The following is a 27731-nucleotide window of genomic DNA, read 5'->3' on the forward strand; positions in this document are numbered from 1 at the left end:
TGCGGTTTGTTTTGTGAGTACGAATAGGAAGACCTATTTTGGTAGGAACCTCTATATGAAGGTTGTCCTCGTCCTCTGTTGCCACGAAAGGACTGGGTCCGAAATTGCAGGGTACCAAGAGCCTTGGCAGTGTCAGTGTTCTTTTTAATAGTGGTGAGGGCCGCGTCAATTTGTTCACCAAAGAGGTGCTGGCCATCATAAGGCATATCGAGGATTCGTGTTTGCACTTCCTGGCGGAAGGAGGTGGCCTTGAGCCAACCCTGTCGTCTCAGTACTGCAGCACCTGCCAGTTGCGTGAACCCAGTCATGGCGGCGTCAATCGCGCAGTCTATGAGTTCGGAAGCAGACGTTTGGCCTTCTAAGAGGAGCGAATGAGCCTCCTCTTTGAGATCTTCTGGCAGATTAGAAAGGTAGGGTGCAATGTCTGCCCAGAGTTGGCGATTGTAACGGCCCAGAAGTGCAATTGAATTCGCCACTTTCACCGTCATGGCCGACGTGGTAGTGAAGCGTTTGCCAACCGCATCCAGTTTCCTGCCTTCCTTGTCAGGTGGCGTCGACAGAGGCGATGCTGGATTTCGCGAGTTTTTCTGCGCCGCTTGAGTCACTACAGAATCTGCCTTGGGGTGACCTGTGAGGCATGCTGGCGCCGTTGATGTTGTTTTGTATTTTGTATCTAGTCTGGGCACTACCACTTGTATAGAAGCTGGTGTTTGCATGAGTTGTTTGCCTTGCTTCCAGATAAAGTCAATGATTGGGATTGATCTTGTTGACTTCTTAGTGGGCTCCTTGAAATCATAAAGGAAGCATTCAGTCTCCTGTGTTTCCATAGACATATGGAATCTCTTGGCAGCCCGCTCTATAAGATTGTGGAATCCACCGATGTCTGCGGGTGGTGATTCCGAAGACTGTGGTTCTGGAGAGGCCGGGGAATGTGCCACATAGTCCTGGTCTGCATCCTGGTCTGACTCGTCGTCATGGACTTCACCCTCTTCCTGTTCTCTCTCCTCTTCTTCAGATGAGAGAACGTCTTGTATTGGCACCTGTACCTTCTCAAGCACCAGTGGAGATGGTTTATGGCGAGGCAAAGGAGCGGGCACCTGTGCAGCTGGAAGTGCAGGTGTAGTGGGTTTCTCTGGAAACCTCTCCTTATAATCCTTTATTAGGAACTGGAGATCCGAGACGATGGATGCAGGGAGACACACCATTGGAGTAACCTGTGACTGGGTGTGGACCAATTGCTCTACGTGGTCCTCCTCTTCCGGCTCCTCATCAGTGGTTTGACACTTAAGCACCAAGTCTGACGGACTAGTTGCTTGTGTATATGAATCCTCATCCGACTCCTGACCTTGCAATATACAGGCTGGAGGTAGCTGTTGCACCCTACTGGGCGACGTCAGGACTGGCGTAATTGGCCTTTTTGTGATTTTGACTGTGACATGGCTTACTTGAGGTGGAAAAGCATCCATGGCATGTGATAAAAGTGCAGACTCTTTCCATGGCCCTGTGGGCGTCGACGGCACCGTGTTATGCGCCTTCGCCGACGGTAAGTTACCCGTCGTCGACGGTGTCTTCGTCGACGCTGTTTTCGTCGACGGCAATTTCTCCACCGTCGACGGTTTACCCGTCGTCGACGGTTTTCCTGTCGTCGACGGAATGGTCCTCGTCGACGAGGAAGGCTTCGTCGACGGTGTGGTTTTCGTCGACGGCGTAGTCGTCGATGTCTTCGACGACGGTCTCGTCGTCGACGGTAATATCTTCGTCGTCGATGGAGTGACTGGGATGGTCGATAGCGTAGGCCTACTCGCCGACGATGAAGGCGTCGTCCTCGTAGTCGAAGAGGTAGCCGACGATGCCGTCGTCGTAGACACGGTCGTCGTCGACACAGTTTTTTGCGCTGAATAAACCATCGACGCTGTCGTCGTCGTCGGGACCAGCGGCTGCTTCCTGGTGACAGGAAGTTCCTTGCCAGACACTGAGGTCTTGCCCTCTGAGGACTTTTTGGAAGTCTTCATAGGAGGGGTGCCTGAGGGGCTAGGGGAAGTAACCCTTGGCCTCTTCAAGGAAAAATGTGAAGTTCCAGAGACACTCTCACCTTCCCACACCAAGTCATCTGTTTTGTCCTTGAGTCTGTTGAGCCAGAGTAGAAGGCGTCCTTCTCGGTCCTTGAGGGTCTTGTTCGAGAAGGTCCTACATATCTTGCAGTCCTTGGCTTGATGGTGAGGGTAGAGACAGTATAAACAAGTTTCATGTTTATCCTCTACATGAAGTCTTTTCTTGCTGCAGGAGGAACAGGCCCTAAAAAGGCCTTTTTTCTGGCTATCAGACATAATTATCTAAGTTGAATAAAGTCACTTTTTGAAGAAAGAAGAAGAATCCTGAGGAGAACTCAGGTGGAGACTCCCTAGCACAACGTGCGGTAGAAAATCTGAGAGACTTGGGCTCCTGGCAGGAAGGTTCTAGAAGGAGGTAGTAGCTGATTGGCTGTTTTTCTTTATTTGGTCCTTTTTTACAAAAGGACTCAGATAGGCCACTAAGGTGGGACCCTTGGGCCTGCTCTGTTTGGTCCTTCCTGCAAAAGGACGTGGATAGGTCACTAAGGTGAGATCCTTAGGCCTATTCTTTTCTATGTATGTCTATATGACATTACTATTTTATATACCGGAGGCTCCCGTCTCGACGACGGGGAATGATTCAGGCATGTGAATCTATGAAAGACACCGAAATACTGGATAATTACGTTTCAGTAGCTGGTACGATTTTTAAGGAATATTTGTAGTTTGCCAAAATAGACAGAAGAAATTTCACAGAAAAGCAGTCAATGGTTTCCTACGGAAGAAAATTCAGGTTACTGGTAAGTACAGTTATAATTACTTTTGCGGTTCAGTACTGGGCTAAAAAGTACAGTACTGGCTTCTCCCCTGATCATAGGTGAGTAATTCGAAATTTGTTATTCGGCTGATTTTAGATGAAAATGTTAAAGTTTTAAAACTTCAAACTTAAAAGATTTTTCGAGTAAAACCAGTCAATGTTAACCTATGGAAGTAAAGTGAGTTATCAATTTTCAGGGGAGCACTCGACTGGTGAAGTGAAGGTTCTGGGCATAGACTCAGGGGTCTCCCAGGGTCGGAAGGGTACAGTAGTTACACCCTCAGCGGCACAGGGGCAGCCAGGTGCAGATAGAGTAGGCCCAATGCAATCCAATGGAGGGTAGGGGGCCTTCGGTTGATGGCTGCAAGCAAGCAGGCCACGCGGCTGTGGGAGCTGAGCTCCTGGTCACTTACTCAGGGCTAGTGGGGAAGTAAGCGTAGGGTATTAGTTGCACTTCCAGCGGCACTGGGGCGGCGGGGTGCAGAGTGCTTTTGAGCCGTCGGGCGCTGAGTGTTATCCAATGGGAAAGTTAGAAAGGGAACAAAGGCTGCAGACGGAGATTCTTCAGGTGCGACCACCACTTCAAGAGGTAAGTTGGGATCTTGGAGAAGAGGTAGGTACCCCAGAGGGAGGCACACTGGGCCACAGGGCGCCGGGGTGTCTTTTGGTGTCGGGAAATCTTACCCTCAGCTGGTCGCGGTTGGAGGGGTCCCTGGTTCTGAGGCTGCAGGCGTCGTCTGGGTCATTGAGGAGGGTCTTTGGGCACTGGACTTCGCGTTCCAGTCGCCGGGGGGACGTCCTCCTGGTCTTGTACACTCGGGGACGGGCCGGGCTCGGCGGGTGCAGAGTGGGCTGGATTCGTGGTTCCTGGCTGACACCAGGGGGATTGCTGTTGGAGCAGAGCCTCTGCTCATGGGAGTCCCAGTCTTTTAGAGGGTCAAGGAAGGCAGGTCCTCCAGGATTTCCAAGGTTGCTGTCCGCAGGAGTCGCCGGGATTTAGCAGAAGCAGGTTCCAGGATCAACAGACCGGTAGGGCTGGGGTCAAGTCAGTTGGTGTCGTCCTGTTAGCAGCTGCACAGCGGATCTTCTTCTTCTTGATCTTCTTTCTTGTTTTCTTATCAGGATCTGAGAAAGGAAGGTTCAGGGTGTACCTAAATACTAAATTTAGGGGTGTTACAGGTAGGGTAAGGGCAGGGACCAATAGGTCCCTGTCATGGGGTGGGTACACCCCCTAGTCTGCTCCTCTCTTGTGGGAGGGGGGCAGGAGCCTAGCCGTGATTGGGCAGGGCTCCCCATCTTCAAGATGGCCAGAGCCCCGGGTCGTGCTTCACCTCGCCTCTCCCACCCGAGGGTTGGGGTTGGCACAGGCTGGCACCCCCCCTTCGGACGTAGGGTTTCCCGCCAGTCTTCCTGCCAAAGCGGGGGTCAGAACTAGTGGGGGCCAGTTGCTGAGTACAGCAAGTGGTCTGGAGAAGCTCACAAAGGCGGCATGCCTTTGAAGCTTCCCCCTGCCCTTCCTAGGGGAGGAGACCTAGCACCTCGCCCAAGATGTGCATTGTTGCAGGCCCAGGAGAGCGGGGGCTCTCCACCAAGGGGTCCAGCAACACGTCTGCTGTGTGGCAGCCTAGGCAGCCTCTCAGACCAGACGTGGATTGTAGGTTAGGTTTCAGGGGGCATCTCTAAGATGCCCTCCGGTGCATTTTACATTAAATCCCACACTGGCATCAGAGCGGGTTTAATGTGCTGAGAAGTTTGATATCAGACTTCTCAGTCGTCAGTGAAGCCATCATGGTGCTGTGGAGTTTGTAATGACAACCTCCCAGCACCATATACTCTTAATGGCACCACTGCACTTAGTGTCCAGGAATGGCCCTGGGCACTGTAGGGGCACAGGGATCATGCACCTGTGCCCACACCACTGGCATAGGGCACTCAGCTAGAGGGGTGACAGATGGATGCCAGGGCAGTGAGCTTGTGGGCATGGCACCTTTTGAAGAACTCAGGTTAGTAACTAGCGAGAAATGTTATACACTTCGTCACGAGTGTAATACACAGGGGTTTATTAATTTTCTCCTGGCTATAAGGGTACTGAGTAAGGTATTAGGCCTTCATGTTTTTTCTCTTGAGTTCCTTTACTTTTCAACTTTTTCATCCTTTACACCCATCAATACATGGTTCAAAAATTTAGAACCTGGTTTCCATGATTCTGTTAGTCTCTGTTTCCCTATATGCATATAAGTAGTTGTGCACAGATTTATTATGTCAAGCACTTGAAGACTGTATACTCTGCATGAAAGAAGGACCGCAAGCTACAACATGATTTATTTTGATTTTTTCTAGATACAGCCCCTGAAGAAGGGCCAAGGGGCCCGAAATGCATAGGGCGGGCATTGAAAATATGTTCTGAATATGAATGTTATGATCATGAAATGTTCAACATGTAACTCAATGATATTCACAATTGGTTACTAAATGTTTAATTTTTGGAAACGCCAAGTAAATAACTATGAAAGTCATAACACTACGATGGTTTTTGATCATTTAAAAAATTACGTTGCTTATTGAATGTGTATCATAAGGTTACAATAGTAATAGTAGCACTCCAGCTGGAAGTGCAACAGTGCGCGTTAGGGCAAGCGGTTTTTGCTTGGTTTTTGTTACACAGGGATGTGTGCCATGTTGACTCTTTGTTTAGTTCTGTACCTAGACATTCAGCCTGCAAGGCAGTATGTGGGTGTCAGAGCACAGGGCCCTTAAGGATGGCACAACAAGTGCTGCAGCCCTTAGGAGTCTTCTCTGGTCACCATGCCCTGGGCACCTAGGGTACCATTTACTAGGGGCTGACAGGTGGCCAGAGATGCCAATTGGGTTTTAGTTTCAACACAGTTTTAGGGAAGGAACACAGGACCTGGGCACCTGGTTGGCAGGAGCCCAGGGCACACTCAGTCAAAGCACATCAGCAATTAAGCAAAAAGTGGGGGCATACCAATGCAAGAAAGATGGCACTTTCTCACAGAAGCTGTGACTCCATCGGAGACCAAAGACCTGTGATCTTCACCTCTCCCAAATGGCCACACAAAACCAGGAGCGAGGCATCGTCAGCTCTCTGTGGGGAAGGGAGAGGGATAGGCTGCTGACCCAATGCAGTCCTGTATTCACCTCTGCAGATCTTTTGCAGTCTACTCTGAAATCTGAACTTGTCAGAGTGGACCCCTTGTTGCGCCCACTAAAAGTTTAGACTCTATGCAGACCCTGCATATGCCACCTGGCACCCTGTACAAGCAGGACCCAGGAGGCCATCAGTCCCAGTAGCCTCAGAGTCACCTTCACTGAAATCCAGAACAGAAGTTGAAAGTTTGTGATTATAGCATAAAAGTCCTGGACACACACTTCTAAGTGAAAGGCACAAAATCAAACCATGTCCAGAATAGCTCAGATGAAGGAGAATCTCAGAGCGTTGATAGTGAACCCCAAAGATGACAGGAGGCTTGCCGTCTGGAGGGGATTGAGGACTGTAGGAAACTGTGTTTCTGTTGCAGTAACCCTCCCACTTTTTGTCAGACTACTGATGCACTTTGACTTTATGTTCCCTGGGTCCCTGTCAATCAGGTTCCCAGGGCCTGTGTTCTTTTCGTCAACACTGTACCTTGTACCCCCAATTGGCACCTCTCTGGTCACATGTCAGTCCATTGTAAAAGGTACCATGGGTACCAAGGGCACTGTGGCCAGGGAAGGCCTTTAAGGGCTGCAGCACTTATTGTGCCACCTTTTGAGGCCCTATACCTTTACACACACACACACATCCATTACAGGCTGAGTGTTTTGGTGCAGAACAAAGTGAAGAGTTGACATGACACGCATCCCTGTGTGCCATGCTTATAACCCGCTGCCCTGGGGGTAACACCAATGGGCCTGGAGGATGGGTATATGAAAACCCATGGTCTGGCTGGTGCCGAGGGCAAACCTGCCAATGGTAATCCAGGTAGAGAAACTCTTGACTCGATGGGGCCTGCACTATCAAAAGAGTCAGAGCAAGACCTCGCGGGACTCTTCGATCTGTGTAGGACTGATAGACAGCCCTGGACACTTTGGCTGTTCAAGAACAAGTTGTGAGATCGGCTCAGAAGATGTATGATCACCGAAGGAAGATTGAGAGGTACGGTACTACCCCCATGCATTCTCAGGTGATCGTGAATGGTGGGAAGGGATGAGTTCTGCTTAGATTTATTGTGTTTCTTCTTCAACTTGCCAGAGTACTTTGATCGAGACAAAGACCGACCTCTGAAACAACTCCTGCGACTTCTAGATCTCGAACAGTACCTGGATCAAACTTTCAACTTAGACTGGTCTCATCGCTGGGTCTTCCTGTAATTTTCAATGTAGAGTCTCACCTCATACTCTCATTTAGCCTTTGGGTTCATTGAAGCGCAGTCACTGAAGGCCTTAGTCCCGACTCAACCCAAAGAACCACAAGCAGATCTGATGAGGATCTATCACAGACATTTGTTTGAGACAGTCGTTATAGGGCTTAATACCCATCATTTTGAGAGGTGACATGTCTCTTGCACACTGTAGAGTTTGAAAGAGGTATGTCTCAATAACACCGGTAGCTCTGGAACCACAGTATGTGGCACAGAAATGACGTCAGCAGTGGGTGTGGCACCTGTACAGGCTCGGCACATAATTTCAGGAGCTGAACGGCATCAGTGCGGAGCCTCACAGCGCCACCTAATGGTGAGTAGAAGTACTGCTGAAAAGTTTCTGGATTCAGTTTGACGTCTGGGGAATTCACAGAGTGAGTAATCTGTAGTTAGAAGTTAATATTGGTAAATGTATATAAACTAATTAGCTAGTGCAGAGCAAACCTGCTTCTCTTTTCACCTGCCCCGTCAGACCGTTGGGCAGAATAATTTGATGTGGATTAAGTGAGAATAGTCAAAACATCAAGTACCTCAGTTAAAAGATCAAATCCCTCAGTGATTCTGCTCAATAGCCACTCATTAAAGCTACAGAGTTTGAGTGCAGCACCATACCTTGCTACGGGACAGCAAGTTGTCCCAAAGAGGAATCTGATCTGGAGGGCATAGGCACAAGGTCATTATTTCAAGGTACTAGACCATCCTGGCACAATCTAGGGCCACCAGAATTAACTGCGATTGGTTCTTTTTTCAGATCCGAGGAGTCAGCAGCAGAAGTGGAAACCTGTATAGAAGGCGTGGGCCAACAGAAGGCAAAACACGTCTTTTAGAAACCCTTGAGGAACCTTCATGGTGCTAAAGGCTTAAAAATGAGTGGATTTTGCAGAGAGAGAATAGGGTTACTGCGGGCACGCCTCACTAGACAAAGATAAAATGTGTCATCTCCAGTGCCGATGCCACCTGTATTCTATTGGCAAATGACACGCGCCGAGTTAAGCAACCCTGATGTTGAGGGATCCCACTAGGTGACGGACCATCTGGTAAACCATATGAAATGTAAGCTACCACCAAAACCTCAGAGGATCCAGATAAAGGGCAAGAGACCCCCCCCCCCCCCCCTCAGCCCAGTTTATTACAGTACCACATGGCCGTCAAGGTGTCAGCACTTGCATGGATCGCTCCTGAAGGCAGAGGTCTTTTGTGCCAAAAAGATGGCTAGCCGCACCAAAAGATTTGTGGTGGCATTGTTCCACCTCAGACCAGAGACCTCTGATCTCTACCTCAACTATGTGTCCTCCAAAGCCCAAACATGTCTGATTTGGCACCACCATGAGTTATGGAGGAGGAAAATAAAACAGCTTGATCCATGTGAGATTGGCGTCAGTTATCCACCATCAAAGGTCCTAAGCTGCTTCACTTGAATTACAAATTCTGCTCACAATGATGGGTCCACAACATATTCCACTGAAGGGCCCAGGAGTGTCACTGATGTGCAGCTGGGACACCCAGAGGAGGACTTATCAACCCAGGAAGGATTGGCCTGTGGCTATGATGCTGGTTGACCAGTAGTGCAGTGACGATTGGACTTCTGCCAATACTAAGAATACTTCGAAAGCCGTCGACCCTGTGACAAGGACCACCTCATCCCCATAGTTTGTGAGGAGTCGTTGCAGACCTCCGTCAACCGCATTGCATCCACAGCATCCTTTGAGCATCTTTCATAATCCTTCATCAAGTGCTTAGTTTGTGCCGTTGGTTTCCAGTGCTCAACACCAGCACTCATTTCACAGGGCCGGTGCTATATGATTTTTTTTCCTGTGGGTGGTGGACGCGATAATTATTAGACATAAATGTACATTTCTTTCAAGTAGCTGCCTGGAATGTCAACACGGCTGTCTGTAAAGAAGACTAACATCATTTAGCCATTTTAAAGATTCAGATTGGATAAATGTGGCTGAGCTAGGGGTGAGGCATGGCACGTGACGTACAAATTCGCTGCCTAGATTTGAAAAATTCCACCTCAGTCAGTATGCTTGTGGCCCACCACCAACTCTATTTGGACCACTCCACCTATCGGTGTACTGCACAGGCTGCAGAGCACTTAAATGCCAGCACCCTAACTACTGAGTTGCTGGCTGTGCGGGTCTAGCAAGGGCAACATTACGGGGAGAAGACGAGCAACAGGCACCGGCAAAGCATGTTAAGCTGAGTAATGGACGCCCGAATTGCCATTGTTTAATTAATCACCCCTCCCGTCAAGAGGCAGGTATGGGGAGGAAACAGAAGCCACTGACAGTACTTGGCCCTTGCTGCTGGTTCTTGTGTGTGTGCATGAGACACAGGGAACCAGCCCTGGTTCGAATCTCTCGACTCAGCTACCTGAGAGTCCCCAGCCTCCTGGAAAGTCTGGCTGTTAATCTAATTATTATGGCTGAATTGTACAGTACAAAACTGAAGAACCTGGGATCAATGCCCACTTCCCTGCTAGACCAAGTCGTGTGATCATAAGCAAAGATGGAAAACATTGTCAGCGCTGGCCCTTGCTGTAACCTGGGTGTGCCTGAAAAAAAGGGTAAGGCAGTCTTTGTGTTTGTTGTGGAGTGCTCACCTATATTCGGTCAAGAGGGCTTGCGCCATGTAAAACTACATAAACTTAAATGTGCATTCTGTCTATCACCACTGCTTTAATCTCATCCCTCATGAATTAATGACTACGCGTTAACCCTTGATGTCAGAAAGATATGCTCTACTGATCATTATGGCGGTTAATTGTACAGTGGAAAACTGGAGAATCATGCTGGGGTCAATCCCCTGCTTTCCTGCTAGACCAAATCATGTGAGCATAGGCAAAGACGGAAACCATTGTTGGTGCTGGGCCCTTGCTTTTATTTTGTCTTGTATGTGCTTGCCCTAGAGGTGGGTGAGCTGCTGAAAGCTCGAAGACCTCTTGGAATTTTGAGTACAAAACGAGATAAACTTGCACAAGAGGGAAAGGTAATGTGGCCTACTGACTGCAGATGCCGCCTTGAGACACATGGCAGTAGGTTCAAATCCATAGGCTCAGCAGCACCTTATGAATCCTTGGAAATCTGGATATGCCTGGAAAAAAGTGTAATGTAGCTTGTTTTTGTCTGTTGTGAAGTGCATATCTGCTTTTCCTTGGTCAGGGGTCACGCCATGTGAAACTGCAAAAAAATAAAATGCGGATTCTGCCTGTCACCCAGGCACAAATTTCGTGCCCCGTGAATTAAGGATAAAGGACCGGATTATGAAGTGGTGGGCTAATTTCAATCAAAGAGTAAACCCCAGTTTATGAACGGGTCGGAATTACAAGTTAAAAGTTATTTAACACATCTGATAATTATCTCACTTTATCTCACCAAGTGAGACACCTTTTCGTTTATTATAATACTAGCTTACCTGTCGCGCGTTGCTGCGATCTCCAAAGGAAATTAAAGGAAACTCGTTATGATAACATTCAATTTACATTGTGTCATTTTTATTGAAACTCATTCATTTTAATATTGAAAACATTTTAAAGTGTCGTTTTAATTCTATTTATTTATTCGAGTGCTTGTGGATACACGATTTTTTGTTTTCCCGTTTGGTGCGTACATCAGTATTCGAAAGATTATGAGGGCCCTGGGGGGCTGATATTTAAAAGAAAATATGCCACAAACCTTCGCGGGAGTGTACTCAACAACTTCCCAAAGTTTCCTGGCGATCGGATGAATGGTGTTTTAATTCTATTTATTTATTCGAGTGCTTGTGGATACACGATTTTTTGTTTTTCCGTCTTGTGCGTACATCAGGATTCGAAATATTCTGAGGGCCCTGGGGGGGCCGATATTTAAAAAAAATTATGCCTGAAACCTTTGCGGGAGTGTACTCAACAACTTCCCAAAGATTCATGGCGATCGGATGAATGGTGTTTTAATTCTATTTATTTATTCGAGTGCTTGTTATGTTATGTTATAAAACATTTTATTGCGCGCTCTGCTACTACAAAGTATCCTGGCGCGAGATACACGATTTGTTGTTTTTCCATCTGGTGCGTACATCAGTATTCGAAAGATTATGAGGGCCCTGGGGGGGCCGATATTTTTAAAAAATGTATACCAGAAACCTTCGCGGGAGTGTACTCAACAACTTCCCAAAGTTTCATGGCGATCGGATGAATGGTGTAGTAATGCATAAAGGACAGACAGACAAACATACATTCGTTTTATATATATATATATATATATATATATATATATATATATATATATATATATATATATATAGATATGGGAGCACTCTCAAATACATACACTCATGTTGTACACTTCACAAAAACCTCTTGACTTTGATTTTTAGCCTATTGTGTTGATCCATAAATAATTAGCTAGGCTACATTATAGGGTACATATCGCTGGAGCCAATGGTGGAAGTGGGTGGAGCCGGCAGCAGTGGGTGGTGGCCTCTTAAGAAACTTTTTAGGCACATGCACTTGTTATTTTACAAATTAAGCACAGCCTTCATCTCTTTCTCCAGGACGACTTTCCAAAAGCCCTGCAATAGATAAAAGTGCCTGGAACTGAGGATTGCCTCACAGAATGTGGCAACTGTCTCTAAGGATCTAGCTGGCCCCTCTTACTGGCTCCCTAATGGAGTTGCCCAACTAAAGTGACAGCATTCCAACAGGTTAAACTTTTTGGGGGAAACATTTTCTAAGTGTCAAATTTGTTGAATTTGCCAGTGCTTTTTCGCAGTTGAGTGAAGTAACCCAATTTAATATACCATATAAATGTTAACTCTCTAGAACTATCTGGTGTATCTTTCTTGTTGTGGCGTCCAAACATAAAAATACAGTCTATCTTTATAAATTGATGTCAGATTTTTTGGAATCTTGTCAATTTCTTCTATAATTGTTTTGGTGCTGCTTAATTGATTTGCACTTGTACTTTGTGTAAGCCTTGCTGTTCAGAACCACAGTTTCCAAGGGTTGAGCCGAAGGTTTGATAAACGAAACCTACGGGTAAAGGGGTTGGTAAGTGTAGGACACAGTGAGTTTGCACGACCATACCATACAAAGCTTCCAATTCCCTCATAGCTTGTTATTAGGTCATCACAATAACTCTTTCACATCTCAAACTGTAGAAAAATCACTAATTGCTTCCTGATCCTATTTCCATGATCAAGACATTCTCTCTTGTCACGAAAGTCAAAGTATTCAAACTTGAATTCAAATCACGTCACAACTACATTAATGTTAGTTGTTTAGGCTACTGGTCTATCAGCTGCAGCAAATTCAAAACTCAGCGGTGTGTACGGCCAGAAAGGACACATTTCAGAACATCTTCAAAATCTAAATTGGCTACAAGTGCAGAAGCATATTTCAATTAAAGCTCTATAGAGGGGACGTAAAACAGTACATTAAACTTCTGCTCAGTTACTCAAGAAAAGACTCCGTTAACTCCTCTACTGGCATCCTGAGATCTGCCAGCTGCTTGTTGGGCATTCCCAGCTCCTGGAAAACAAGCAATGGAGGTCTTACTTGACACCTAGGCTTTGGCACACTCTTCCATCGCAACTGTAAGTCATTATCGGCCATCTTATTTTCTGCAAAGCCATTAAGATGTAACATTTTAAACTATGCGAGGTTTCTGGAATAGTGCACCTCAATCTACCCTGGGATACCTTTTTGAATTCATTGTCGCGCCCTACAAATAACCATTCAAAGGGCACCAAGGAACTGATAAAAATCCTAGTACTTCACCGCTTACCAGGAGTGTGAAGCGCTATCCAAATGGAATACCACTGGAAGGTATCCGAGAAAGTGGTCCATTGGGCAATGACGTTCCATCTCCCAATTACTCCAAGTGATACGGAGGTCTCATTGAGAGCACACTCTGCTCACCTTTGGCATCGAAACCAAGCACCAACGCAAACTACAGAGAGCGTGTGCAGGTGGTAAGCAAAATAAAATCATGAGATAACATTTTTTCGAAAAAAATCACTTTATGTACACAGTATGTTTAAGTAAAAGACTGAAATGTAATAACAAAAATGAATAAAATTGGTTAAAGGGTTCAAGCATTTAGGAAAAAGAATACACCTTCCAGGTTTTACATGGAGAGGTACAGAAGCCAGCCTTTCCACTTGGAGTGCCCCCCAAAAAGCTCTACATAGTCCTCAACAGTTAGATGCCATTAACTGCCTACATAAACTGGTATTTGAGGGTGCTTTGGGTGTACCCTCTTACTGGTATGGAGTCGGCTGTACAGTTAAATGGCACACAAAATCATGATTCACCCCCACTGGGCTCGCAGACTGCCGAGTTCACTGGGGTGAGAACCCATGAGGAAGGCCACATGGAGAAACTGTGTTACTCTGTCTTGTTTGTTTACAAGTTGATAGGGGCTGCTCAATAAGCCTCCAAATAATTTTAGAGGGACATCTTTTGGACAATTTTCTTCTGGTCCTGGCTGCGTTTCAGGTAACTCTCAAATAGGAAGCGAGGTGGATCAGCAGATGCAGGACGGTAGATGCAGGCTTGAATTTTGATAATGAACTTCATCACTTTCTTTCTTAAATAGATGTGAGTATTAGAAGGTGGGTGGAACTCATCACTTTATTATATTGTTGTTTGGATTGAGCTATAGTTAAGAAGGATACACTACTCAGGTTGCTGTTTTTATCTTTAGTATTGGACTAGGGTGGTTAAGACAAAATAATTGTCTAAATATGGGTCATACATTGTCCTCAACACCGATATACGAACTGGCAGTTTAGTTGTGTTATATTACAAATTGTTGACGTACTCTAGTGATTTATTTTTTTAAAAGGATTGGGCAAATTTCATTGCATCAGGCCTTGACTAGAAGTGTAGACAAGAGGAGTTGGCGTGACACAATAATAATAATAAAAAATGCAGAGTGACTGGAACTGTCAGGATTATTAAAATAGACATGCGGCAGCACGTTACTATTTGGTAGGTCAAAAAGCGGATGGGAACACTTAGTATTTCCGGTTTAACAAACCAGCCTATCGCATTTGCGTTTAAAAAGACATTAGGATGAATTGAGATTCAGACGCTAAAGGGGATTGGCTAATATAACACTTCCATTATAAACGGGTGAAAACCTTTATTATTTCTGGTTGCCTACACAAATAACAATAGAGAGGAGTGGCAGACCTAAGAGAAAACCGCATGTGTTGAATGCGGTGTTGAATTATTTCCGGTTCCGTCTAGGGACGTAGGATGACTCGCTAGCGGACCTGATAGAGAACAGTAGGCGTGTATTATTTTTGTAAGAGACTATTGGTCAATGTGTATGTATGTGAGATTGGCGAAAAAAACTAGCGGACCGGAGAGGGAGTCATGTATGGGAAATCCGCAGCTGAAACAAGGTGTTTGCTGATTTGTGTGAGTATTTATAGACAACGTTCACTTCACTGCAGCACACGGCAGATGTATCACGATCAGGCGTGTCTCTCTGGAGTGATGACGAATTCGGGGTCTCTTGGATATTTTTGAAGGTGAGAGTTTGATACTGGGATTGTGGAACACTAAGGGGTGTAAGAGTAGATAGGTTATCAAAACTTTGGGAGTAGATGTCAAGGTCTGTCTCCATTTCTCTAATTATTTTACAGATTACTGTTGCGGTCAGGAATGGATATATATGACTGAGAATTTGGAAATAAGACTGTAAAGAAAAGATTTCGGTTGGTATTAAGTTGGATCATGTTTACATGCATGGAATACTTGTTTATGCTGATATTATGAGATACAACCTTGTTAGAGGAAAAAAAATGGGAGGTTGAGGATTTTGTAATAGACTTTACATAAGAGTTCAAATAATCAATATAGAATTAGTAAATGCAGTGAGACCGACAATATATGACCTCTGTAAATGGAACAATAGCGACTGGAATGGGGTAATAACAATGAGACAGGTTTAGAATTTAGGTGAATTCCCTTAGAATGGAGTATTCTTTTTGAGTTTGGACAAAATAGGAACCTAACTATATAGCCAATTAATGGTGATGAAGGTGATTCAAAACATTTTAAGACTATAATAAATAGGGATGAGATGACACTTTATTATATATTTTTTCTTACGTAGGTCAAAGTGATGAAAATATAAAAGAGTACAATACAAGTGATAGAGAACTGAACAGGATTTTGATTAACTTGAAGGTATGGGTAGTCTTTTTACTTTTACTTTTGTCTTTTTCTTTTTTCGGGGTACATTTGAACAGTGGGCTCTGATGAATATTGAACGGTGGATCGGAGATTTGTAAATATTTAAGTTGACATAGGAATGTACAATAAGTGACTTAGAATGGTATATATAGGCAGGGATAATTAAGATTTCGAAAGTTTTGTGATTTGAAATGCAATGTTTATAAATTTTATATTATAGGATGTGTCTAAAGAACAAATCAGATGGATTGGATTGTAAAAATATTTCCTTTTATTGTTTTTGCAGCCCTGATGAGGTCCGTTTAGGACGAAACGCGTAGGCTGTTATCGTATGTGAATTTCATGAATTGGATAATTTTGTTCTGTTGATGAAAGAAAAAAACTGAAGGAAAAAATTGGATTGATCAGAAAATAAAGAAGTTTGGAACTACAGCATTTGGACTGAAAAATCTTTTTTTTGAATTTGGAGCACTCCTTTGTTTATTGTATATTTGGATTTTCTGGAGAGGCTTGGACGGTGAACCACTATAGGAGTAGAGTGCAGTAAATGAGACAGCAATTGTTTTGAATATTGTGTATAAATATACCCTTGTGTGTACTGGTCTTAAACCCCCACCGTCTTTGGTCTTGAATAACTCTCAAATAGTTTGGAAGGTGGGACAGCAGTAAAACAGAGCACAACACCTCTAGCTTAAGTAGCGGGTGTACTTTATGTGTAGGAACCGGTGTTTAAAAGCATTGTGTCCTAATCCTATTCTGCTAGGGCCCACTTTTCTCTTCAGTTGTCTATTTGAGCATTTATATTATTTTCTACCTGACCAATTTCACAAGCACTCTCCCCAGTTTCCTTTATGGAACTAACCGAATTCTACGAGGCTTGCAAGGCAGGTCCAGAAATGAAAATTACACAGCCAAAGAGCCTGCGCCAGACAACTGAAAAGCAGTTAAAAGGAAACAAGGAGTTAAATGGTGAGAAAAACTCCAAAAATATTAACCATGAAAAATGCTTCCAAAAGGGAGAATGAGGGAGAATGAGGTCAGATAATATGCATGCCAACGGTGCCCGCACTGGCGATAGTAAATAGTTGATTCCTGTTCCATGGCACTGTGACATTTTAACGTTCAGGACCAGGAAGTTTCTTATTAAAGGACTCTTAGTACCTGAACACTTATGATATGTAAATAAAATGGTAAGTCAATAAGTGAAGTCTGCTTCCTTCTTTAAAACATGCTTATTCTCAGACTAAAGCTTTGGTGAGTGATAGGAGCTCTCCAAGTCAATTTGAAGTTAAAAAAAATGGATGAACAAAAAGTAATATTGACAAGAAACTGAACAACCAATTATTATCGGCTTTTTAAACTCTCTGGCTAAATAAAGGTAGTAAGTACTAACCTGTCACCCAAAGAGTTGGTATCAATCTTGATGAATCCAGCACAATTGATGAAGACCTTGGGACCCATGTGACACATTGTGACAAGTTGAGTACGGCTCTCCAGTCGCGTGTTGTTCTGTTTTAGGATCTACGACAGTGAGAAATGCAAGATTAAAGTGCCTGCTTAATTAGCCTTGACATTCTAAGAGCACTCTGACCAATTGCAATCAAAGGTTAAACCAACAAAAACGAGTGTTCTGGTAACAGCACAACCCCAAGAGATAACACTGTTCAGTCTCCTTAAACAATATTCTGTGAAAATCTATTCCACTGGGAGTAGATTTCAAACACTATTTGACTGGTCCACACTGTACCTAGCTTACGACAATGCCTCCACCTAGCACAACTCACCCCTGCATAGATAGCTCCTCCATCGGAGGTTAATCTTCTTTTGTTCCAGACTGGGGTGAACGAGACAAGTTTTTGGGCATGTTAAGAAAGTGTCTTGTTCACCCCAGTCTACATCGGCGGAGATTAACCCCCTGATGACGGACCTATCTAGGCCCGCAATGCAGTGGGGAGTTGTACAAAGTTCATTGTTTAGATAACAGTCAATGAGCCTATTTAAAAATACATTTTGAAAAATATGAATAAATGAGAAAATTCATGAATAGACAAAACTGTGAAATCTTGTTTACACAGAATATAATGAATGACATTGTTCCTGTAAAGATTAAACTGATTGAAGCAAAACAAAGTAGAAACCCACCAGGGTCCCCAAAGTAATTCTGGAGGAGATACTGTACTTAGTTAGGAACAGTGCGGACACGTCATACATTAATGCACCTATGATCAGAAGGTGACACCCCACTAGCACACAGAGAATTTCGTATTACTGGGGAAACCTATAAAAATACATGGGAGTTCACGGATTTCTATAGAAATATGAATCATGTAATTAATTAATTGAAAAAGTATAGACTGCGTATATACATTTCCAAGCTTTCAGGATGATTCAGGTCACTGTCTCTACCAAGTGACATAACACTGCATACCGATGTATTGTCAATCCACTTCTTCCATGAAGTGCCTATCAGTTAATTATGTTTAAAAAGTATTTGTATTTTAAAATGAATACAACTGCATTGTTGATTGGTTATCATGAAAATAAACTGCACTTGTATATGTACACTTAATAGCTTTCTCTTACCGGATGTGGGGGATTGAAAAACAAGTAGTGGCCTACGGAAAAACGGAAGACTGTTTAGTGGAGGTGGCGTCCCCGCACAAGGAAAGAAAAGGGTTGGGTGGGGGAATATCAGCTTCAAGTCACACATGCAAGCCACGAGCGTGTTAGATCGGTTATCCAGAAGGAGGTCTTTCCACAGACTTTTTGCTTTTTAACTCCCGTTTTGCGGACTCTTTTTGTTGGCCTTAGGACCCTGAACACTTTACCACTGCAAACCAGTGTCTAAGTGCTTGTGCATTTCGCCTAAATAATGTGACATTTGTATAAACCCGATTGGCATATTAGGTTTACTAGTAATACCCTTGTAAAGTGGTCTAACATATACACATGGCCTGTAAGTCAAATGCTACTAGTCGGCCTGCAGCACAGATTGCGCACCCTACATAAGTAGCCTTTCATACCTGTCGGGAATGACATTGCAGTGCCTGTGTGTGTAGTGAATTGCCACTTCAAATCACCATTTAAAACTACTTGCCAAGCCTCAAACTCCCCTTTTATTACATAGAAGTCACCCCTAAGGTAGGCCTTGAGCAACCCTGAGGGGAGGGTGCCATGTAAGTAAAAGGTAGGACATGTGTTTAATCTTTACATGTCCTGGTAGTGACTAACGCCCAAATGTGTTTTTCAAAACTATGAAGCCTACCCTTCACATAGGCTAGCATTGGGAATTCCTTAAAACACTTTTCAAGCTGTAACTCCAGATCAAAAAGGAGTAGCTGTTTCATGTTTCATACCTTTGGAGTGGTAATGGCAAATCCTCACACTGGTGAAGTTTGATTTACCATTACTGTTTTAGAAATGTCATTTTTAGAAAGTGGACATTTCTCTGCACTTACTACTCTGTGTGCCTGACAGCCTGTCAACAATACACGTCTGGGGTGGATGACAGCTATACTTTCTGCACTCCCTCTAGACAGCCACAACGCAGGAAGGATAGGTGTGTCTGTGTACCCATCTACATACATCTGCATTCTGATGGTCTTGCTTGGGTAGGATGGAAGGGAGGGGCTAACACTTCACTTGAATAAGCAGTGTCCTGTTTCCACACAAAGGATTAATTACACCCCACAGATAGCCAGGCCGACAAGACTGGGTGAAAGGGAGATTTGTAGTGAGAAAGTGCCCTCTTTTTGCATAGTATGCCCGCACTTTTCACTGAATTGCTGTTTTCTTTGACTGAGTGTGCCCTGGACTCCAGCTACCTAGGGCCTATGTTCCTTCCCTAAAATTGCATTGAAGCCTGAAGCCCAATTGGCATCCCTGGCCACAGGTAGGCCCCTGGTAAATGGTACCACAGGTACCCGGGGCACTGTGACATGGGAAGGCCCCTGAGGGCTGCAGCACTTATTGTGCCACCCTAAGAGGCTCTGCACCTTTTCACTCACACACTGCCTTTGCAGGCTGCGTGTCTTGGTGCAGAACAAAGTGAAGAGTCGACCTGGCACACATCCCTGTGTGCCATACATACAACCCAGTGCCCTGGCATAGATCAGTCACCCCTCTAGCTGGGTGCCCTATGCCAGTGGTGAGGGTACAGGTGCATGAACCCTGTACCCCTACAGTACCCAGGTCCATTCCTGGGCACTGTAGGTGTAGTGCAGCCATTAAGAGTATATGGTGCTGGGAGTTTGTCATTACGAACTCCACAGCACCATAATGGCTACACTGAAGACAGGGAAGTTTGGCATCAAACTTCTCAGCACAATAAACCCACCCTGATGCCAGTGTGGGATTTAAATTGAAAATGCACCACAGAGGGCATCTGTAGTATAAATCTTTATTCGGTAAAATTGATCTTATCTTAGAGATGCCTTCGGAAACTCGACCAACTACCAGTGACCTGATTGAGTGGCTACCAAGGCTGCCACCACCAGACATGTTTCTGGACCCCTGGGCCGAGAGCTGCTGCTCTTGGGGGCCTGAAACAATGCACATCCTGGGACGAGGTGCCAAACCTCCTTCCCCAGGATGGGCAGGGTTCACAAAGGAGAAGCTTCAATGGCATGCATGCCTTTTTGAGCCTCTCCAGACCATTTGCTGCTTTCAGCAACTGGTCCCCACTGGTACTACCCCCCACTTTGGGTGGTAGAAGCGGTGGGAAAAACAAGTGAAGAAGAGAGGTGAGCCCACCTCTGCCAACTCCACCCCTAAGGTGGGGGAGGAGGTGAAGCACAACCTCTAGTCCCCGCCATCTTGAGGATGAGGGGACCCAGCCAACCAGAGACAGGCTCCTGCCCCCTCCCACTGGAGAGTGGCAGAATAGGGGGTGTACCCACCCCAGGGAAGGGATCCATTGGTCCCTGCCCTTTACCTACCTGTAAAGCCCCTAAATTTAGTATTTAAGGGGCACCCTGAACCTTCCTTCCTCAGATCCAGAAACCACAAAAAAAAGAAGAGAAGGACGAAAAGCCGTGCAGAGCTAACAAGAGGACGACGCCCACTGACTTGGCCCCAGCATCTCCCCTGGAACCAGCTCCTGCGAAATTCCGGTGTGTCCTGCAGCCAGCAACCTCAAAAACCCTGGAGAACTTGCCTCCCTTCACTTCAGAGACGGAATCACCCGTGAACACCAGACTTGTTTAAACTGCAGCTTATGGTACCAGCCAGAGCCCGCAAATCCAGCCCACTCTGCACCCGCCGAACCCGGCCCGTGCTGGAAAAACACCACGAGGAGGTCCCCCGGGCAATCCTGACCCGAGATCCGGTGACCCCAACCTGCCTCAAGCCGCCAGACAATGCCTGCACCTCAAACCAGAGCAGGTAAGAAAATTCGATGTCCCAAGGCACCCCTGCACCCAACCCCCCCACGCCCTTGTGTGCCCAAACCAACAGTGCCTAACCAACCCTCAACATCCCACCTTACCCCTTGAAGTGGTGGTCATACCTGGAAGATCCTCGTCCCGGAGCCTGCAGTGTTTCTTTGTCCCGGAGGTTCTCCATTGGAAACAACAGGGCACCCGACCTCAAAACAGCACCCGGCCGCCCTAGTGCCACTGAGGGTGCACCTTTGGTGCTACTTTGGTACACAACTTGCCCTCAGCTAAACCCTAGGAGCTTTCTTCCCACAACCTCGTGGCCTGCTTGCCAGTAGCCACCAATCGGAGACCACCCATAGGATAACATTGGGCCTCATCAATCTGCACCCGGCCGCCCTAGTGCCGCTGAGGGTACAACACCAGTGCATCACTGACCCTGGGAGACCCCTGAGTCTAACCCCAGAACCTCAACTCCCACTGTCATTTATTTAGCTGCAAACCGATAACCTGTTTTTCCTCCATAGGATAACATTGACAATTTTCCCTCTAAAAACGACTCAGTGTGGAGTTTTGAAAACTATAGATATTCTTTAAAAATCATACAAATAACCAAAACGTGTTTTCTCACCTGTTTGCCGGAAATGTCCCAGTGCTGAATCTAGGCATCCAGCACTGAGTTAGGAAAAGTAACGTAAACGTAACTTACCTGCAATTTGTTGAAAAAGCCTATTCATTCCAATGTACTGTATTTGCTAAGTGTTGCATACTACTGCTCCCCTGTAAATCAAACAAAGTACAATTTCTATTGCATTTTCAAACTATTCTATATCCAGTAACTTGTTACTGAAAAGTATTTAATGCTTACCTGTACCAGGCTTGCTTGGTTAAAAAATAAACAGTATATTTTTATACAAAAACATTTGGCCTAGAGTTCAGTTCTTGAGTGTGTGAATTCATTTGCTGACTGAGTGTGTACATCAAATGCTTAACACTGTCTTCTGATACTGCCTTACTGCTCGACCAAGCTACCACTATTAGAGAGTAAGGTTCTATCTAACTTTAACCTCTGCCTACCTCTGGGGACACTTGGACTCTATACACACAATATACCTCATTTTAGTGTAGTATATATAGAGCCAGTTTCTTACAGGTATGTGTGGTATGTGTGGTGGAAGAAACTCCTCTCTTTTCTATTGACTTCTGTTAGTGTTCTTATTAAATGCCAGCTCTTGTTTGGGGGATATGGTAAATGAGTCCAGCCTTTAGGCGTTTTGGACCCTGAAATGCGACTGGCCCTGTTACTGTCGCATTACTCTGTTTTTAATATATGTTGGTTTTTTGCACTTCTTTTTCCTTTACCTTTGCTTGTCTAGGGGCAGCTAACAGCAGGCATGGGAGGTATGCAAGGGAAAACAGGGCAGCTTTGCCAGCACACAACTTTAGCGGTCAGGCAGCTTTGCATCGGAACATTGCCCTAGATGCATACAGTTGCTGGCTTCCTTCGGCACCTACTGTGGTATCATTTTCAACACTTAGATATGGTTACAGCTGCCTGGCTAGCAGACAGCGGGAATGGGAGGTGTGTGGGGGAAATAGATTTTTCATGCTGGCGAGGCAGGCGGAACAGGACACGTGGGAGAAGCAACCCTATGCTCTGCAGGAGGCTTTGCCTTCCTTGGCTTCCGAGAGCCCCTCGCTGCACTGCTGCATCTGTAAATTCAAACCCTTCCCTCCCCTGCCAGCATCTCCTTCCGCCGCGCTTCCCATGTCTGCCTACAGTCTCGCCAGCTGCTAGCACTCCCAGAGCCTGGCTAAACAAAGCAAAATCTTCTTCATAAAAGAGGATACCATTTTATTTCATTTTGGGTGTAAAGAACAAATTCCCCCAGTGAACTCATTGTTGTCAAGGCATCAACACTGTTTGTAACTTCATGTTTGCAGAGGGAGAGGTGGGGGAAGGGAGACTTGCTGCAGGGGAGTGGATACTAAAAGCATTTGTCATCTACAGAGCACTGACTCTTCTTTTTGAAATACCCACATTAAAAAAATATGGAGTCTTTCTCTCATTTCCTGCCAAGAGGTTTCCCTGTATTTTCACCCATATTTTTTCCTGCCTTATCACTATTAGTCCGCCTTTATTTATTTTTTTGCCTTGTTTGCATTTTCACCAATTTACTTTACCTCTTTACCTGCTTCTGTGCCTTTTTAAACACTTGATCGCACTCTGGCGCCCTTTCCAACCTCGCCCATCACCCTCTCACTACTTCCCATCCCTTGCTTCGATCTTTACTATTTATTAAGCTGTAAGATATGTAAGCTTTCATTTCTTTTCTTTTACTTTGAAATATAACATATAAGCAAAATGCTCCATGCCTGTTGCAAAGAATTGAATAATTCTTAATTGCAAAATGTCCTCTGTCGCTATTTACCCCACACCCAGCCTGCCAGGGCCTGTAGTCTCCTCCCAGTTTCTATGCTGAAGAAGAAGGGCGGCAATTAGCAGATAATGTGCTGCATGGCCAAATACCTACAAGGTCCCACAGGGGAGACCTATTGGCTATGTCAATGCTCGTTATGGTCACGCCCACTTTTTGCCACTGATACGGATGTTTTGCGACTTATGTGCCCTGGGAACCTGCTAACCAGGACCCAATGCCAGTGCTCTTTCCTTAAAAACAAGATAAAGTTGTCTAATTGTAACACAGTTGGCACACACTTTTAGCACCCATGTAGGTCCCTAGTAAGTGGTACCCCTGGTGCCTAGTGCATGGGGACTGAAGAGGGTCCCAAAGGTCTGCACCATGTATTAAGCCACCCTAAAGGACCCTCATACAAAACAAATGCAGCCTGCCATTTGAAACTGCGTGTCACAGTGCAAACCATGAGTGAAAACACGACAAGGAACACTCACTGTGTGTCCTGCCAAAGTCACTGCATGAAATATATGTAAGTCACTTTAGGAAGCTGGCTCTGTATATACTATACCAAAGTGAGATATAGTGTGCAAAGAGCCCATTGGAACCCAAAAGGTAGGTAGAGGTAAAGTAGATAGGACCTCACTCTCTATTTGTGGTAGTGTTGTCGAGCAGTAAGGCTTTATCAGAGGACAGTGTTAAGCATCTGTTATACACACCAAGTCAGCAAATGACGTCACACACTCAAAGACTGAACTTCAGACCAATTGTTTTTGTATAAAATATTGATTTAGTTATTTTATTTCCTAGAACCAAGCAAGCCTGGCACAGTTAAGTGATAAATACTTTGCGGTAAATATACAGTTGTAACAGTTTGAATTGCAATGGTATATGTACTTTGATTTGATTACAATAGTGTTACTGATAATGCAATGCTTTTCAGAATACAGCACATATACTTTGTATAGGTTTTTTTTAGTAAAATTACAGGTAAATTACTTTTGAGATTACTTTTCTTACACAGTGCAGTATGCCTGGATACTGCACTGCGACATTTCCTGTAAACAGTTAAGTAAAATCGTTCTTGTTAGTACAATTTTAAAGAATTATTTAGGTTTTCAAACTCCACACTTAAAAATGATTCCAAGAAAAACAGTCAATGTCTTCCTATGGAGGAAAATAGTGTTATCGGTTTTAGGGTAAGTATTCGGTAGTGGGAGTTGAGGCTCTGGGGGTAGACTCCGGGGTGTCCCAGGGTCAGGGATGCACTCTCGCTACACCCTCAGCGGCTCTAGGGCGGCCAGGTGCAGAGTGCTGAGGCCCACTGTTATCCAATGGGGGACAAGGGATCTCTGGTTGGTGGCTGCGGATGGGCAGGCCACTTGGTTGTGGGAGCAAAGCTCCTGGACTTTCGCTCAGGGCAAATTGGGAAACAAAGTAGCACCAAAGGTGCACTTTCATTGGCACTATGGCGGCCAGGTGCTGTTTTGGGGTCGGGCGCTCTGTTGTGTGCAATGGGGGAACCTCCGGTTTGCAAAGGCACTGAAGGCTGAGGGACGAAGGTCTTCTGGGTGTGACCATCACTTCGAGAGGTAAGTTGGGTTGTTGGGGGTTGGTTAGGCACCGTCGGTTGGGCCACCCAAGGCCGTGGGGCATCGGATGCAGGGGTGCCTTTTAGGTTGGGATCATCTTACCAGCGCCTGGTCACGGTTGGGGGAACCTTCTGGTTTGAGGCTGCAGGCGTCAGCTGGAGGCTGGTCAGGGGTTGCTGGATCTCGAGTCAGGATCGCCGGGTGGTGGACCTCCTCTTGGTGTTTGGCTACTCGAACTCGGGCAGTGGGGGTTGGGTGCAGAGTGGGGCAGACCCTGCGGAACTGGAGTCTGTTGTTTTAACAAATCCTGTGTTCACAGGAGACACAGTCTTTGTGGTTGAAGGCAGGCAGGTCCTCCTGGGTTTTCGAGGTTGCTGGCTGCAGGACACACCAGGATTTAGCAGGAGCAGGTTCGAGGGGGAGACAGGCTGGTTGGGCTGGGGCCATATTAGTGGGCGTCTTCCTCTCGTTAGCCTCGGCATGGCTGTTAGGTCCTTCTTTTCTTGTTCCAGGTTCTTGTCTGAGGAAGCAAGGTTTAGGGGTGCCCCTAAACACACATTTTTGGGGCGTTACAGGTAGGTAAAAAGTATGGGATCAATGAGTGCCTTCCCTGGTGCGGGTACACCCCCTATTACACCACCCTCCAGTGGGAGTGGGGGCATAAGCCTTTCCCTGGTAGGCTGAGTCCCCCCATCTTCAAGATGGCGAGGACAGAGTTGTGCTTCACCTCGCCTCCCCCACCTGAGGGGTGGAGTTGGCAAAGGTGGGTACACCTCTCTTCCTCACTTATTTTTCCTGCCGGTACTCCCGCCCAAAGTGGGGGTCAGAATCAGTGGGGACCAGTTGCTAAAAGCAGCAAGTGCCCAGGGGAAGCTTACAAAGGCAGCAAGCCTTTGAAGCTTCCCCTTCGTGAACCCTGCCCATCCTGGGGGAGGAGGCTTGGCACCTCATCCCAGGATGTGCATTGTTTCAGGCCCCCGAGAGCAGCAGGCTCTCGACCCAGGGGTCCAGAAACATGTCTGGTGGTGGCAGCAGGTGGGTTGTAGGCATGGCACACAGGGATGTGTGCCATGTCGACTCTTCACTTTGTTCTGCACCAAGTTACACAGCCTGCTAGGGCAGTGTGTGTGTGGAATGGAACAGGGACTCTAAGGGTGGCACAATCAGTGCTGCTGCCTTTAGGTGTCTTCCCTGGTCACAGTGCCCTGGGTACCTGTAGTACCATTTACCAGGGGCTGACCTGTGGCCAGAGATGCCAAATGGGGTTTGGTTTCAATGCAGATTTAGGGAAAGAACATGGGCCTTGGGTACCTGATTAGCAGGAGCCCAGGGCACACTCAGTCAAAGCACATCAGCAAAAAGTGGGGGCTACCATGCAGAAAGAGCACACTTTCTCACAGTCACCCCTAATGGCAGTGTAGATCTTAAGCAGGGTGCATTATATTACAAATTAGGGCATATCTGATGAGCAGTTATGCCCCTGTGCTGTCTAATTCAATTACTAGATGGTACAAGTGAACAGAGAAGACATCTTAAGTATATGTACTGGGCACTGTTCATAATGATGTCTTCACTGAAACATATGGAGCTTAGTATTAAACATCCTGTCTTAATAAATCTGTACAGTTAATAATAATAAAATTCTTTATTCGGCTTATTCACAAAGGAAAAACCATAAAAGAGACAGTAAATAACATTCATTACAGTATAGTTAAAAGAAGCATATTTCATAGCCTTTCATACAAAAAACTAGAAGGTTATAAAAGAATTAGTTATAGAGTTTTCTGTATGGATCTGCACGGAGTATCATCAATAAGGCGTTTATAAGTTTTTCCTATGTTTCGTGATACATTTTAAAAAATTGCTCACAAAATAACAGACATTTTCAGTTTCCAACATTTGGAGTCTAAGAAGGGCAGGTCTGCATTGTCTCAGACCCCAATTCCTTAATATTGGTAATAACCAGATTTTTCTATGTGATCGATGAAATTTACAAAGCATAATCAAATGTAAATTTGATTGTGCTGATACTCCATCGCACGGACAGGGTGGGAGAATTGCTTTCCAACAGTTTTTCAATGGGAACGTGACCAGTCTAAAAAAAGTATTTAGCCTAAATCTTGTTAGTAACATTCTCTCGTAAGTCGATAATTGCAGTGTCAAATACGGGTGAATGCCATAGGCTATTTGGACCATGTTCGCGTGAACAACCGCCGTTTTCAGTGAGTTTGATGCTAGTCTTAGCGTTTCCAAATGTCTTAGCGCTAGTTGTTTGAGATCTCTTTTTGGAATGTCAGTTATAGATTCTGGATTAAAATAGCAGTTCTCAAGTCCTAGGTCTTTGAGGAAATTTCTTACGTAGGACAGCCACTTTATACTAGAGGATTTGTCAAGAGCCATCGAGTACAGTTGCCAATACTAGATTTATTTTGACGTGCCTAGAGGGCACATTAGTGGTGCCCCCTGAAAAACTTACCATCTAGTGTGCTGGCTGACTTATATGAACCAGCCTGTGATCACAGACGATTTTGACCCCCTGCAGGCGAAAGCCCAGACTCTGAGGCCAAAACAATGCCTGCTCCAGAGGAAGGTGTTCACACCTCCTCCAGCAGGATGGCTAGTGATTCAGCATATCAAGCCCAGGGGCTTCAACGCCCCTGCTGTCTTCGGCATGCGACCCACCCCATCCAACTTTCCCCCAAGTCCTAAGAGAAGTCACCCCCGCCCGGAGGCCATTTGGCGGCAGGACAGATAAGAAATTACATATGCAGTAAGTGTGTTGCACCACCAGGGCTGTCACACTCCTAAGGTGAGCTACCTGATGTGCTCCACGAAAGAATAATTCCACCATCTTGTTTTTGCTGGAATTA

The 27731-nt window shown here is 45.5% G+C and overlaps 1 protein-coding gene across 1 annotated transcript in view; it reads right to left on the bottom strand.

Annotated features, from left to right (window-relative positions):
- Positions 1–27731, bottom strand: part of SUPT6H (SPT6 homolog, histone chaperone and transcription elongation factor) — a 1180384-nt gene that overhangs the window by 396293 nt on the left and 756360 nt on the right. The window contains exon 24 of the mRNA XM_078680107.1: positions 16871–16998. Within this exon, the coding sequence (XP_078536233.1) occupies positions 16871–16998 (128 nt within the window). The remainder of the gene's footprint in view (positions 1–16870; positions 16999–27731) is intronic.

This window comes from Lissotriton helveticus, chromosome 3_1 (assembly GCF_964261635.1).
Source record: "Lissotriton helveticus chromosome 3_1, aLisHel1.1, whole genome shotgun sequence".
Taxonomy (NCBI): domain Eukaryota; kingdom Metazoa; phylum Chordata; class Amphibia; order Caudata; family Salamandridae; genus Lissotriton; species Lissotriton helveticus.